The sequence below is a fragment of the Cygnus atratus genome, chromosome 14 (assembly GCF_013377495.2).
Source record: "Cygnus atratus isolate AKBS03 ecotype Queensland, Australia chromosome 14, CAtr_DNAZoo_HiC_assembly, whole genome shotgun sequence".
In the NCBI taxonomy this organism is placed as follows: Eukaryota; Metazoa; Chordata; class Aves; order Anseriformes; family Anatidae; genus Cygnus; species Cygnus atratus.
Window position 1 is genome coordinate 14,801,092 of NC_066375.1, and position 15,497 is coordinate 14,816,588.

At 36.6% G+C, this 15,497-nt stretch overlaps 1 protein-coding gene across 1 annotated transcript in view; it reads left to right on the plus strand.

The window, feature by feature from the left end:
• The first annotated feature begins 681 nt into the window (after positions 1–681).
• Positions 682–15,497, plus strand: part of LCP2 (lymphocyte cytosolic protein 2) — a 31,496-nt gene continuing 16,680 nt past the window's right edge. The window contains exons 1-3 of the mRNA XM_035562906.2: positions 682–759; positions 3,857–3,919; positions 6,834–6,880. Coding sequence (XP_035418799.1) covers positions 682–759; positions 3,857–3,919; positions 6,834–6,880 — 188 coding nt within the window. The remainder of the gene's footprint in view (positions 760–3,856; positions 3,920–6,833; positions 6,881–15,497) is intronic.

The window sequence follows — 15,497 nt, forward strand, 5'->3', positions numbered from 1 at the left end:
TGTCCAATCTTTAGTTTCAATGAGAAATAATCATCTCAGACTTGAGGGACTGAAAAATGCTGACTCTAATTCCACTCCCAATTCATGGTCAACTCCAACAATAACCTTTTATGGTTGTACAAATCAGAGAAAGCCAACGCAACATTTCAGGTACTGAGATACACTGAAGAAGTGAACATTTCCTTGTTTTGGGGGTCTTGCCAGGGCTAGGCTTGCACAGAAGCCGTGACGATCTGTGCAGCTATTCTGCCAATATTTTTATACTGTATAGAGTGTGTAAATATGCAAATATTTATGTATGCAATTACAAGCAAATAGGGTCTGTAGGAGCTTACTTATATGTAGGAGGCAGAGCATTTTCAACGTGTTGCTGCGCTTCCTTATTTACTTATTTATATTCAGACAAAGGAAGTGGTAAGGCTGTCTAGCTGACAACTTTTCTGAGAAGAGACCATTTTGTACTAGAGGAAGCTGTATCTCTCTTGGATGTGCTAACAACGTTGTTCTGAAATAAAATAAATAAATAAATTAATTAATTAAAAACAGAACTTGGAAAGAGCTGGATATTAGGCAAGGACTTACTCGGCCTGCTGGAGGTGATCATACACACGGAATATATGGCTGCTTCATCGACAGTACTGGCATGAGCATTCTCTAACTGCCTGGAGGAGCAAACTTACCATGGATCCGCGAAACATTCCCTACCGTTCAGAGGTGGCTACATGGAACCCAGATGAATTAGCAGAATATTTTAAGACGGTAAGTTTAACTGTGCTTCATCTTTGTATAATGGGGGAACAAACTACTGTGACAATGTTTGTTCAAAATTGACATGGCTTATGTTGGGCAAAGCTTGATGCAAAAATAAAAGCAAAACCACTGACAGTTAAGAAGCTGAGTGGGTGAAACTTGCAGATGAATCTTGAAAGTATATTTTAAATTGGGTATAAGAGAAAATGGTGGCTTTTCAGTGATAATGTACACTTTACTACAACAATTCCTGATATAACATCTACTAAGAGCAGTGAAAAACATTGTGTAAAAACTACAAGCTTCCCATGTTGTCTTCACTGATTTTCAAAAATGAGATTTTTTTCCAAATTGCTTGTTGTTTGCAAATGATCTTCTGAATGTCTTTGCATCCATGAGAACCCATCCAGGAATTTAACAGTAGTAGATAAATGTGCTCCTAATTTTTTTTAGGCTCGGTTGGAAAACCTTTTGCGTTCCCTGCTCTAAAACTTCCTGGATAAAGCTCATGGCTCAAGATTTTTGGCCATCCCTTTCGTCCTGTCACTATTACTTTTTCCAAAGCTATTTTGTGTGACTAGCTAGGAACTACTGTTTATTTTGACATCTCTTTCACTGGTGACCATCTATAAACTTCATTTTACAATGTGGAGAATTTTCCTCACTGATGAAATAGTTTGCAAGGCGATACAGCAATTCCCTGCTGATGTATAGACTCTGCACAGCAATGCTGACACATTTATAATTGCCCAAGAACGTGTAACTGAGTCATTTTTACTGAAATTTCATTTCGATGTGGTCTCTGAAAATTCCTCATTTTCCAGTTCACCTGAGATAATCTAACATTCAGATTGAGCAAAAGCAAAAATTTCAAGCAGTGGGAAACATTGCTTGAAAATGTTCAACACTGGGAACATTTGCAAGCCATACCAGCATATCTGGTTCGTTTTCAAGTGTGCTGTCAGACCAGTCTTGTAAAAAGCTGGAGCAGTTTTGGGCTTGGTTTTGAAATCATGGAAAATTCTTTGTTTCAGAAGTTTTCATGGATTTTTTTTTAAGGAGTTGCGGCAAGTTTGAAACTAGACTGAAAATCTAGCTAATAAAGACAAGCAGATCAAATGCAAAGTCCATGTCTACAAAATCTCCAGAGAAGTGAAACTGCCAACTACCTGCAAACCTCTACTGCTAGGGTGCAGGGCTTGGTGGCACAGTGAAGTGAAACAGAATCGGAGACGAGCAGAGGCGATCATTATCAATAGTCAGCTTCAGACAAGCAAGAAAAAGATTATGACACTGGTGCATGGTGGTTTGGGACACCATTTCCAAGAGACTCACAAGGCTCACACGGGAAATGGCTTCCTGAAAGAGCTGATAATTTCTGAGTACCTCCCCTCTTCCCCTCTACTGATTCGGTCGTGTGTTGTGTCCCTCTCCCCCCCACCAGGACAGAGTTAATGTTGGCATTCTGCTTTTGGAGAGGTGAGTCAGAGCAAAGAAAAGCTGCTTAAAATTGTCTAGCAAGTCTGTGTCAGACAGTGGTGTCAGCCAGCTCTGGGCTACTGCTATAAGTGACCAGATCCTTATCCCGAAATTAACCCAAACAACTTCCCTCACACATATAATCGAAGGGTCTAATGTTTGGAATGCTTTATTGTCATCCAAATATGTTTGGTTTGCAGCCTTGTGTTAAAGTCCAAGTTCAAGTCCAAGAGGAATGAGCAATTTTTTTCTAATTAATCTGAGGTAATTGAGGAATGGTTTTCAAAGGTGACAATCACATTCAAATTTCTCTCACCTGAAGTGATTGGTTATGACACAGGGCAATGGTAAGATTTTAGTCAATTCATTGTCAGCTTACATGTTTGTATTAGCAAAAGCTAGCCAGCACAAGTCAGTGATTTATGTATCAATACTACAATGTATTCCTGGTATGAAGACCTCAGTTTCTGTCAAACAAGAATTTTTCATCCTTAATGGTAATAACATCTAATTTATGATTCTAGATTTGTTAACTTAGAGCTGATGTTAATGTAAATCATGCATTCAAATTAGGAAAGGAACAGTAAAGAAAGAAAACTTCAAATAATTTCTAAAGACTTTTTTTTTTTGAGCAAAAGCAAAGATGTTCAAATTTGTAATATCCTGGGGGTTATATATAACAGCTAAACAATGTTTTTCATCAGTTATTTTAAGAAAAAGAGATTAGGCTTCAAACACACTGAAGTGTACTACCAAGTGTAGCAGTTGCTCACTACTGCATTCAGGCTTTTTGTTCAAATAAAAAAAAACTTAAGGCCCTCATTGGAAATATTTAAGAATCATGTCTTATTAATTATGTCCATTCCTCCCCCCTCCCCCCCTTGAGTCCCTCAGTTTATTATTGAATTATCAGGAGCTTTCCTTTCTTGTGTATGTGATCAGCTTCTGAAATGCATGTCCTTGCCCCAGCTGCTACTATAAAACATAATATTATAGAAAAGCTTTCCAAATATTATGGGTAATTTGCAGGATTAACAAGCAATGTTTCAGTTCAGAAGAAGCAGCTTTTCAATAATAGGGACCGGGACTGGGATCAGAGCTTCATGATTCCAAGATACTAAGGCTTTGGTGTTTTTCACAACAGTTTTTTATTTCCTGTTTTTTTTTCACAACTGTTCATCCTAGCCAGTACCACAGTTATCCATTTTCCAAATATTTATTTGGACCAGGAAATTGCAAGGTGGCTTTTCAATGTGAGGAACTGACTGTTCCTAAAGGGATGAAAATACTCAAGTCCACTGAAGGATCTTTGTCAAAAAAACAAAACAAACAAACAAAAACAACACTTTGTTTACAGAAGAAAATGAGCCATTTATACAGTACAGTTTTGAAAAAAATTAATAAAATCTAAGCAGGATCGTGAGCCGCATATTTTTTAATGGCTTTATACTGATAAAGAGTACAAAGTATATTGTTAGCTACTGAGATTCCTAGGGCAGACAAGACATAATAGGCTTTAGCATACAAAAGGGTAACTTGAAGCACCTATTCAAAGCTAGCTGTATGTCTAAATACCTTAATCCATTCTTATAATTAAGGGTGCAATAATCATCTTTTTTATTGACAGTTAAAGTATAAGGACTGTGAGAAAGTTGTGAGAAAGCACAGCATAAGTGGACAACGGTTTTTGGTAAGTAGAGTTGTAAAATTCCTTGATTAAAATGATTGTTTTGACTCCTCCTTACTTTGCACTGACAATTAGCTTGCAGATGGTTACTTAGGTATAAATATGAGAAGTAGACACCTTTGGTAAAATCAGCCAGACATTTTGCTTTAAATATGGAATGCTGGGAACCCAAACATGTTGTTTAATATGAAAGTATTTTAGCATATTTTAAACAGACAAGAAAGTTATAAAGCCACAGTCTTGTCTTGAATTCATCTCTTCCTTTATAGGAAATGCTTGTTTTCAAATACTAACTACAGAAAACTCACATTTATTAACTGTCCTTTCCTACTAAAGAAGATGCAGACTCTATAGTTCTTTTTCTTCTTTTTTTCCTGCAGCAATATGCATAATCAATGAACTATAAGAGCATCAAAACTAATAAGCAAAGTCCCATTGGGTCTATATCAGCATTGGTCCAGGCCGTACCAATGGCTTGGCCTAACTTTAGAAAAGCTGACAACTCCCATTTACATAGCTGTTGTTTTTCAGGTCTTAAATACATATCCATGAAGATGTGTAACAGCTTTTTATCATTCCTTCATTTCTATTTTATTTCCAAATATTGCTTATTCTATTTTTCCCAAAGGTAGCCATTTTGATCACCTGTATTATTAGTCATAGTGAAGAAATCAATGCAGATTTCTTTTAAAACCTTCTTATTTTTTATTTTCTTGTACTAATGTACCAACCTTTCTGACACTGCATTGAACTACAACATAAAAATGTCAAACACCTCTTTTAGGAACAGGATATTACACCTCCCTCCTACTGGGTGGAGTCACAATTATTCAGATGTATGGCAAAGGATTTATTCTACCAACCCCTAAGAGATTCTCCTTAGCTCAAGCACTGGAGAGGGAGTTCTTGCTCCAGAAACATTCTGAAATACTGGAAGTTTGAGTTGAAAATAACAAGAACAATAATTGTGCAGTTCCTAAAGTACTTTTTGTAATTATGTATTATTTCCAAGGTGCTTGTGTAAGTAAATAGCTCAGAGTGCAGCATTTCTTCAGAAACTCCTTGTAGATTCAAGGGGTGCTTTTCTATTAAGTATCTACTGGTTACCACAAGAAAATTCCAGTTGAGATGTAGTAGGAATAAAACCACAGGGATTCCACATAACTCACTTTAATAAAATTCTCTAAGATTTAGAAGGGCAACATGGCCCTTTATGAGATTTTTACCCCACAACATTTGTCAGGTTTATTGCCAGAATAGAGTTCCAGAGAGAAACTTAAAAAGTCTTTAGAAAAATGAAGATGCTTTAGTAAATCCTGCAGGACATTTCCATAAAGGGAGTACATTTTTGCTGTGTTTTACTCCTGTGAATACACCCAGATGCAAAATAGTTCTGGAAAGCACAGCTAGGATTTGTTGTGTCCTGTAAAGTGCAGATAGCATTGTAAACCAATGTGTAATTAGAAACTATTTATTGCCAGCAGTAAGAAAGACAGAAAGAAGCAGTCTATCATCCACGTTCCAAAGAGGGTTTGCAAAGCTTTTCATTAATTAAGCAAAACACTTCCTCAAAAATTTTCATAGCGCACTCATCTGTCCTACACTTGGAGTGGCAAAACATGATGAACGAAGATAGGGGCCAAATCTCTCTGCAGGAGCATCAGTAAAGCTGTTGGCACTTGGCATATCTCAGTTCAGGTCAGGAGTAACCTGCAATCTAATTGCTTCATTATGGCAGAAGGGTGAATGCCCTCCGCCACCCCACAGTTTTTAGAAAGACTGGTTAAAAAGTAAAAAGTATGTGAGCTTTGTTAGGCTGTTAAGGCTGCTCTTAATTCCAAGCAGTCCTCCAGCTACATCTCCACTATGATGTGATTTTATCTCCATTATAGCATGTGACTATACATACACTGTGATGTTACAGATAGGTTCATAGCTCAAAGTTCTCATCTACTCTAGCAAATCATGCTCATTTTTAAGATGTAGAGTTTTACCCTCAAATTTTGCAATCATGCACAATTTTGTCTGATTTTACCATGCAGACATGAAGAAATTTAATGTCTAGCTTATGAAGTCACTTAAATTTTTCTGTATTATTTCGACATATTTTAGCTATACTAAAAACATGTGAAGCAAAAGAGCCTAAAATCAGGATCTATGTCAGGAGTCTGCCTTCCCTACCAGGAACTGTTCTTTCCAAAGGACAGTTTACTTGCATGCTGCTTTCAAACTACAAGTGTTTTAATAAGCCTTTGAAATGTGCTATGCCGAGGAATGTTTTAGTTCCAGTTCTTTTGAGAAGCAAAGCAAGGATGGATTTTTACCTGGCCTGTGAGTCAGTGTTACCATTGAACACCCATAAAGGACTGGATCAGAACCCGAATCAGAAAAGCAAATTACTTGATTTTTAACTTTGCACAGTCTCATTAATTTGATATTGATCCCTAAAAGAATAGCTCATCTGGTAAGCCCTGTTTTAAGATATTACTTCTCATTAGGAATCTCTTTTTTCCAGCTATCTTTAAAACATTCTAGATACAGAAACACTTCTTACTAGACATGTGATGAATTAGTTTGTTGAAGTCATTTGTGTGCAAACAAATACATGTGGTGTTTATTAAACTCCTATCTAGTTCGATGCAACTGATGGCAACATAAAATAAAAACCAACATCCAGCAAAACTAAGAAAAAATATAGAGGGGATTTTTGATTAAAATGAATTCACTTCTCTTATTTAAACTTTACTTAATAGTGAGCTGTTGGGTTGGCAGACTGTTATCTTGCATTACTTTTCTATGTACTTTATTTATATATCAGTTGAAAATTCATGCCACATTTTTGAATATGCTAGCTTCTCTAAGTCACAGGGTGTTCTGTGGACAAGTTTGTGATATATACTGTATGTTTCCTTCGCAGAACATGTCTGAAAATGATATTCAGAAATTTCCCAAACTCAGAGTGCCGTAAGTAAAACTATACCATTTAACATAAAAAACATCTTAACTGATGTGCAGTGAAAACTCATATCAAACATCAGGAAAATGTTCTGAAGTGATTAGTTAGAGCCTTGTAAATATACTGTACTAGGAGAAAAAGAAGAATGTTCCAACATAAAAATAAAGGAGTGTTGTCATGATAGCTCAAGCACAATGAAACAATATAAAAAGATTGTCTGTGGGATGTTCAAAAGAACTCATCCATGATTCTTTTTTTATAGCAGTTACACAGAAGCTTTTTTTTTTTTTTGGGTATTACCTTGAAAGTATGATTTAACTGTTCACTGCTTAACTGTTGACTCTTAATCAAAGAAAAATAAAAAATTCAGATATGTACACAAGATCTGAGGAGTTAAAGTATTTTTCATCACGTGCTTTTCCCTTTAGGTAGACATTAAAAATAAATCAGACTGGAACATTTAATTTAGTGTTATATAGTTTTCCTTTGCTCCTGTGAGTTAGGCCTTCAAAAAGTTCTGAACTCCTCTCAATAGCTTTCATAATTTCATAGAAGTTACTAAAGAACAATATTCCCGTTAAGTCAATACCAAGTAACAGAGGTACTAACTTTTATTATTTCATGATGGATGAAGGACATTATTTTGCTGTGAGTTCTCAAGCACATATTTAATCTGGAAGTTAGAAGGTTCCTAACCATGAAGAGCTCCATGTTAGGAAGAGCTCATTGTCTTCTAAACAAAGTAAGAGAGAAGAAACTGAAGTCGTTCCAAAATGGCTACTTGTGCTTTGCTCATTTCCCAGACTCCTTCCCCTCTCTGCATATTTTAATCTTGCTAGGGGAGACACAGTCTACTTCACTTTTTTTCTGATGCATCACAGCTTGTGTAAAATGTTTTGGTGAAGCTAAAAATACTGAAAAAGTTTGAAAACCAACGTGGTCTGTCACATTCATGTGCTCACAGTTAAGCTGGTTGCCAAATCTGACAGCAAAAAGTTACCTCTGTTCAGATCAGATATGCAAGGACTTGAACTTGAAAGCCTCCAACATGATGTGTTTCTTAAGATCGTATCTATGTTTTCACAGAATAAATTTCCTGATAATAGGGACTGGTTGGCTATGATGTGCTAGTAAGTGAGCCCTGATGTTATAAAAAAGATGCCCAGATGTTTTGGCATTTCTGAACTGCCAACTAATAGCAATATTTAACTATGGCTGGTGAGACTGAGGGAACAGAGTTAAACCAGATTGTCGGTGGGAAAACTCCTATCACTATACTGTAAAACGCATTGCTTGTAATTCCCTGATAATTTTTCCCTCTTTCACAGTCCTTTGGCAAAATTTCCTTGTGTTCTCCTTGTTCTAACTTCTAATTTCGACAACTTTTGGTGATTTCCTTTCAAATTCATAAGTCTAAAGTGGTCAATGCAATGTCTTACAAAGACATGAGATATTTTAATGTCATGGGTGAATAGTTAAATTTTAATAATATGGAGTTGCTCATAGCTCCTCTTCTAATTACTGATATATCAAAAGTACTCTGCAAATTCTATTTCCACAGTCCTCATACTATGTAACACTCCAGCAGAAAGCCAACAGCCCTTCTAGTCAGATCTCTTGGGTTTCTCAACAAGAAGAGAATCTGAAATCAAGAGCTTTAGAAGACCAGTGAAGCTCAGTTCACAACCTGAAAAACTGAATGAATAAGTAAATTAATAAATCTGAATACACTTGTTCTCAGCTTTTTCCACGCTTACCAACACGGAAAGAATTCACTAGAATATTGTGAAAATACATGGAGAAAGGATGCTTTGATATGCGATCCTCCACGTATGCCACTGTTTAAAATAAGAATTTAGAGCTTCAACAGGGAAAAGAAATGGTTGTCATTTGAAAGAAAGAAACAAACAAATCAGAATAAAATTGATGGGTAGAGGATCTGGTTAATTCTTTTAATTCATTTCAGTTCTTCAGTACCTCCTTATTCTCACCAAAATGGAAAATGCTTCCTATTGACTTGTAGAAAACATTCACTCCTTACTTTTATACCATAACGGAAAAATCATCTAGTAGGAAAAGTTTTTATACAACCTGAAATGCACATGAGCATATTTTAATTCCAGAACTTGATCTACTTAATGGCAGTGCTGAAATCTGAGCATATTCTGCAAAAATGTCTCAATATAAATAGCAAGTGTTGAACTTACAGCATGGGCCTGTGGAATAAATAAACAGCATGTATAAAAGAGAGATCGATCTCCGGTAACTTTACCAGTGTTATGCTGACCTACATGTACTGAGAATACAACCCAGCACTTGCAACTGTACAAGGTTTGCAAACCACAGCATACATCGATGCAGACCTCCTGAGCTGAGTATGTGGTTTTACGAAATAGATACATGTGAACAAATCTACTGATCAAGTTTTGAATGTAACTGTGCCATTACTTGGGGATGATTCTGTGACTTTTAAAGGAATCTTTCAGTGTCTAGGTAGATAACAATTGTCATTACAAAGTATGATGGGCCACTTTCAGAAACTAATAAACTCCTCCACTATTTTCTCTTATTATTTAAAGAATTGTTATTTTAAAGCTTAATCTTCAGCAGTCATGTTACGGGCTGCTGTCTTATTCTTAAATACCAAAAAGAATGTAAATATTATTTTGAAAATTAAAATACTTCATAAAATCTTTAGAACTCTCCATTAAAAGGCCTGAACTCTTTATTGAAAACTCTGCTAAATATATATGCATGTATATATACATGTACAGGCCACATACATGTGTATGTGATGCATCCAGACAATTATGGTGGTTTAGCCAGATTTTATTCTGGCTATTGTTTTTCAGGGAGAAGATTTTAATGGACAGTAAGTCTGCACGGGATTCACTGCTCCAGTATAGGTCACACATGGATTTTTTGAGGGATCTTAACCAACTCCACAGTCCATTTACCGTAGTAATGATTCCCATTCTCATCTGTGGTCACCACCAAGCTTTTTGTATGTCTGCCAGAGATACTGAAGACTCATACACAAAGCGATCTTGACTGGCCTGGATAAGGAAATCTATCCCAAGTGTCTATCTAAGTGTATTGGGGCATTAAATCTTGTGGAGGATGGAAAATTAAAACTGAATGAAGACTGATTTTGTCAGGGACTATTTGAGAGGATCAAAACTTAGAGTTATCCTCACATTTGAATGATGCGTCCAATTATGCCAAAGAGAGCTTTATGCAACTGGAAACCTAAATGCCCTTCTTTCCTTGCAGTATCTGGACCCTAAAACCAAAACAAAGCAAAACAAAACAGAACACACAACTCTGAAACTATTATCCCATTTGTGGCTTTTCTGATAAATATTGAGTTTTCACTCCCATTCAGAATATATACGTTGATGATGCTGTCAGTGTTTGAACCCTGAGACCTCTTGCAATTTTGTTGCTATTAAAGAAATCTTAGGGAGAATTTCAGAAAATTAACTTTGCTTAATGCTATATTTTGATTTCATGTGCAAATCTATCCTTTGTTCCCACTTACACAGTAGATCCAAAGGTCTAGCTCAGGCACAAGCTCCTTAGGTCCATAGGCAGAGTTCAGCTTCACTCATCACTTTATGTTTATCCTTTCCCTTAGGAGAGGGAGGTGGATAAAGCCCCATGCTTCTTCCCAACTGAACGTTGTCATTGAATTGCTCTGAGTGGACACAGGGAAGAGGGAGTAAAGGGAGGTTCTTGGACTGGCTTAAGGCTCCAGTTCAAAAGGGAGCACTTTGACACATGCTGAAATTCAGGTGTCTGCTTCAAGTAGCTTGGTGACCTGGAGCCATAATGAAGATCTCATATGATCAGTTTGATACTGTAATTGCATAAACATTTGAAAAATCTCATGCAAAGAAATAGAATAAATGGTTACACTGTATATTGATAATATTTGTAACAGTGGTGTACAGACAAGAGGGTGATAAATGTTTTGTTGTTGTTCTGTTTTAAATAATTAACCATTCTATTAACTTGATGTTCAGTTTTAAGAATTAATATAAACAAATCAGAAACCACATATTCAGATAGGAAGTAGCCAATTACAGCATCCAAGTGACCTTGATCGTACCTGAAATGATTTAACCCAAAGTCACATTGGATAGTATCACATTAGGATTAGAAGTTTTTAGGTATCTGATGTACCAGAATGGTTTGAACTGATTTTAAGAAAAGCTTATGGTGTTCCACATGCCCCTTCCAGAGCAGGTGAAACAAGAGAGATTAAAGGCTGTCTGGTAACTTTTCTATAGCTAATTGCTTATTTATAACAGTAACTCAGTTTTAAGATTGTCTTTTTTTTTTTTTTTTTTAATTACACTCAGTATTTAATAACGATTTTGTAAATCTTTGTACAAAACTATACCATCATCCTTAAGGCTATCATAAGACATATTCTGTATGCAAATTATTTTCATTGAAAAAAAAAGTTAATAAGAAAGTAGTGCTTGAACTCTAGCTCAGTAGAAAATGCCACCCCAGAATATTTCTATTTGAATATATATGTTTCTATTTTAAGATGCAGAATATCAGCTTTAAATCGCTTGGTAACCAAAAACAAACAAACAAAACAAAAACACAAAAACCTTTTAAGAATGCCTAGAGGGGAAGACGCATGAGGAGCGGCTGACGTCGCTTGGTTTGTTCAGCCTGGAAAAGAGGAGGCTGAGGGGAGACCTAATCAAGGTCTACAGCTTCCTCATGAGGGGGAGTGGAGGGGCAGGCGCCGATCTGTTCTCTTTAGTGACCAGCGATAGGATCCAAGGGAATGGTGTCAAGCTGCGACAGGGGAGGTTCAGGTTGGATATTAGGATGAGGTTCTTCACTGAGAGGGTGGTCACACACTGGAACAGGCTCCCCAGGGACATAGTCACAGCACCAAGCCTGTCGGAGTTTAAGAAGCGCTTGGACTGTGCTCTTAGTCACATGGTCTGAATTTTTGGGTAGACCTGTGTGGAGCCAGGAGCTGGACACGATGATCCTTGTGGGTCCCTTCCAACTCCGGATATTCTATGATTCTATTCTACGATTCTACGAATACAGACCATATCATAACAGTTTAGGAGTAGTTGCTATTCTATCAAAAGACCTATGTATATCTATTCAGGTGATCTACATAGATATGCAATAGCACTGATGAACTATCCTTAAAGACCTGATAGTGCATGATTGCACATGGTAGAATCCAGTCTGCAGGTTCCAGACCACAGAGGATTTTCCCTATTTCAGTTCTCCACAGAACACATTCAGTGGAAATCTATGCCCCAGGATATGTCCATCCATTATCCCCACACTATGAATTATGAATTATGCCACACTGCTGCAAACCTTTAAGCAGCAGCAAAATTTGGGCCAAGTAACTTACTGGTAAGAACACCTAACATACTTTTCTCTCCCTTTTCCCACTAAGAAACTGAAATAAATAATCATGACATGAGCATTAGCTTTAGAGATTGGGTTATCATGAACGTAGCTGTCATCCTAAATAAGAAATAGCACAGCAGTTAACCTAACAGTTACTTTGGTTATTAGCATCTCAGCTCATTTGCAACCTGTTTTCTTCAAATATACAGTATGGTTAACACTTGGCATTTTAGTAGCAATGTGAAAAACCTAAAAACTGTAGTGTTGTTTCTTCTCGAGCTCATTCATACTACTCTTGTACTTTCTACATTTTACGAAAGACCCATTTAACTTAATTTTAATAGCACTAAGTTAATATACATAAGTGAAGTTTCACAAACAACACATTGCATCCTGAAAGAGTAAGTGGTACACTAGTAAAACAGGAAATATTTCACATGGAGCAGACATTGACTAGCTGTCTTAAGCAATATATGAAACTCATACACTAAGTGAAACTCAGACCTAATTATGAGGGTGTAATCAACATTTTGATAATAAATCTAATGAAACAAAAGACCAAGATACAACTTAAGGGACACAAGGAGCTTTCTTATTGCTTATAATCACTACTGGCAGTCACAGCAGGTCATGAAGTTTATACTTTTGGATAACAAATGTGAGTCTTGCCTGATATTTTAGCCTGATATTTTAGAGACAGAACATGCCTTACTTGATATGATTGGAATTAATAAGCAAGGAAAAGCAAAGATCTCACTCAAAGTAATGTTGGTGGTTGTTCAATACCTGAACCACGATCTATACACTGAAGTTAATCTTTGCCACTCTTATTGTTTACTACCTTGAGCCAAAACACTTACAAATTTTCAGTAAGTCAAGGTATTAATGCAGGCTATTGGTCCGTTTGACTATCCACAGTGGCAGGCTGATGACAAACCTGAGATTTGAGATTTTCAGCCTTGGTCAGAAAGCTTATGACATATCCTGTAGTACTTGTGGAAATGTCCAGTAACAAAAAAGAGCACCACTGCACTAACACATGTAATTGCATCTGCCAGTTCAAACATGGTAAGCGTGTGGAGTTCTGCATGGGACACATTGAGAGCCTACAAATATGGCACAGTCTGAAGGTTACGCTGCTTTCAGGAGAGTAAAAGTTGCAATCCTAAACATTAAGAAATCTACACAATGCCCTTCTCTTTTAAAAAGGTACACCTGGTACACCTTGAGTAGAGGTGAATGTTTGTGCACACACTCTCTCAGCTGGGATGCTAAAGGCTGTTGAACGGTTTACAAGTTAACTGGCACTCAGTCTGTTTTGAAGCCAACATAATAGTGTTGTATCTGCCCAACACACTTCACTCAAAGGCCAAAACAAAGACTTAATCACAAGCTATGCTCTTGAGAGTGTTCAGTATATGCAACTTCCTGGTCTCAGAGGACTTTGCCCTCCTTCTGTCTCATCTGTCTTAAGTCAGTGTCTTAATACAGGTAGGATGGATTCTGCTCATGGCAACAACATCTACAGTATACAAACAAAAGCCATTTTTGGAGTACTGTTGTTTTTTTTTTTAATTTAGATTTTATTTTATTTTTTAAACTTCCTGCCAGTTTTAAGCTAAGTGCCTGTTGGAGGAGTTAAAAAGAGAAAGAGAAGTCTGAGTAACATTTTCTGCAAGTACTGTTGCCTTATCCTGTCTTATCATCCACTCCCACAACTCAGAAAGCAGTGTGGTTTTGGTACTTCCTTCCTCACATGGCTACAGACTCAGCTGCTCAGAGCATGTATTTTCTGTAATAAAGCTGCTTTTAAAAAGTTACCATTCTAAACTTTGCTTTCTTTTCTTCTAGTAACCTCTCTGAGACATTGGTTTGAACTATTTTAAATAAACTTGAATTGAAGACTACACGCTGTACTTTAAGTAGCAAATTATTCTAACAAGCAACTTTCCCTTTCAGTTCTTCCTCAGAACTGGTTGGTGTAAATCCTCATAGCAGCCAGCCTGGGTTCAGTCCAGAAAGCTTTCAAACACTCAAGTCTCATTCATACCTGTGGAAGTCTGAGCTAAAAGAATTACCAGTTCTAAAACCTGTAGTATTTACTTCTTTAGCAGAAACTAAGCACAATATTATGAAAGATCCTTCCTCAACCTCTCCAACAATAGCATATTAGCCACACACAAGTTCTGTAATCCACTTCTCTACAAAAGTAGACGTCCACATAGTGCACAGTTCACACCAAAACATTTCCTGATGTTTCACCCGGAACCTATTATTCACATAGCAACTTCCTTATCATCTGCAGCAGCAGGAGATTACTTGTGCAGAAGAGTGTGGACTGCATAGGAGAAAAAAAAAAAAAAAAAGAAAAGAGAAGAGAGAGGAGCCTTGGCATAGGACTTGGCAATTTTATTCCTCTATACAATTTGTTTGGGTAACCAAACAATTTGTTTGGGTATGAGATTAATAACCAATTTGTTTGGGTATCAGATTTAAAAAGCGATAAAGTAATACTGTAATCATTCTTAGATTGTTAACATTTGTGCATGTATTTATTTCAAAAGGAGCAAGTACGACAAAATTTGTTTAATATCAGAAAACTGCAAAGTACCGTCTTAGAAAACCAAAAAATATTCTTCCTCTGCCTTTTTATTTTCGTACTTATCCTTGAGTCCCTATCCCTAACATCGAATTGCTGATTTTTATCATTTTCAGACAGTATGGTCGTAATTATTGGAAATTGCTTGTTACCTGATACTTGTTGGCAGCTTGATCTGCCTTCACAGCACTTTCCACAACCTGAATTTCAGTAAGGTGCATATCAGGAAAGCAGCAAGGGCAAGAGAGCAGATATTCAAAATAAAAGAAAGAATTTTTGCATGGTTGAGGTTTAAAAGAATAGTATGTTTTTGTTGGCTTTTTAAAAAACATTAGAGTGCTTGAAAGCTTGCCTTACTTAAGTCCCACCCCAGAAAAGCAGTTAGACATGAGAGATGCACAAACGAGCTCATTTGGAAAAATGTAGGGGTCAAGGTTGGTAAGTAGCAGAAAAAAAGACATGAAACAAGAAGAAAAACAAAATAGACTGGTAACTGCCTGGCAGTTGCAAACAAACAACGATTTTATAATACTAATATAAAGTTTGATTGACAAGATCTAAGATTGACAGAAAAAAATAATCTGTACTAGCAAACAATAAAGTTATGGTTTTACAGAATGTAG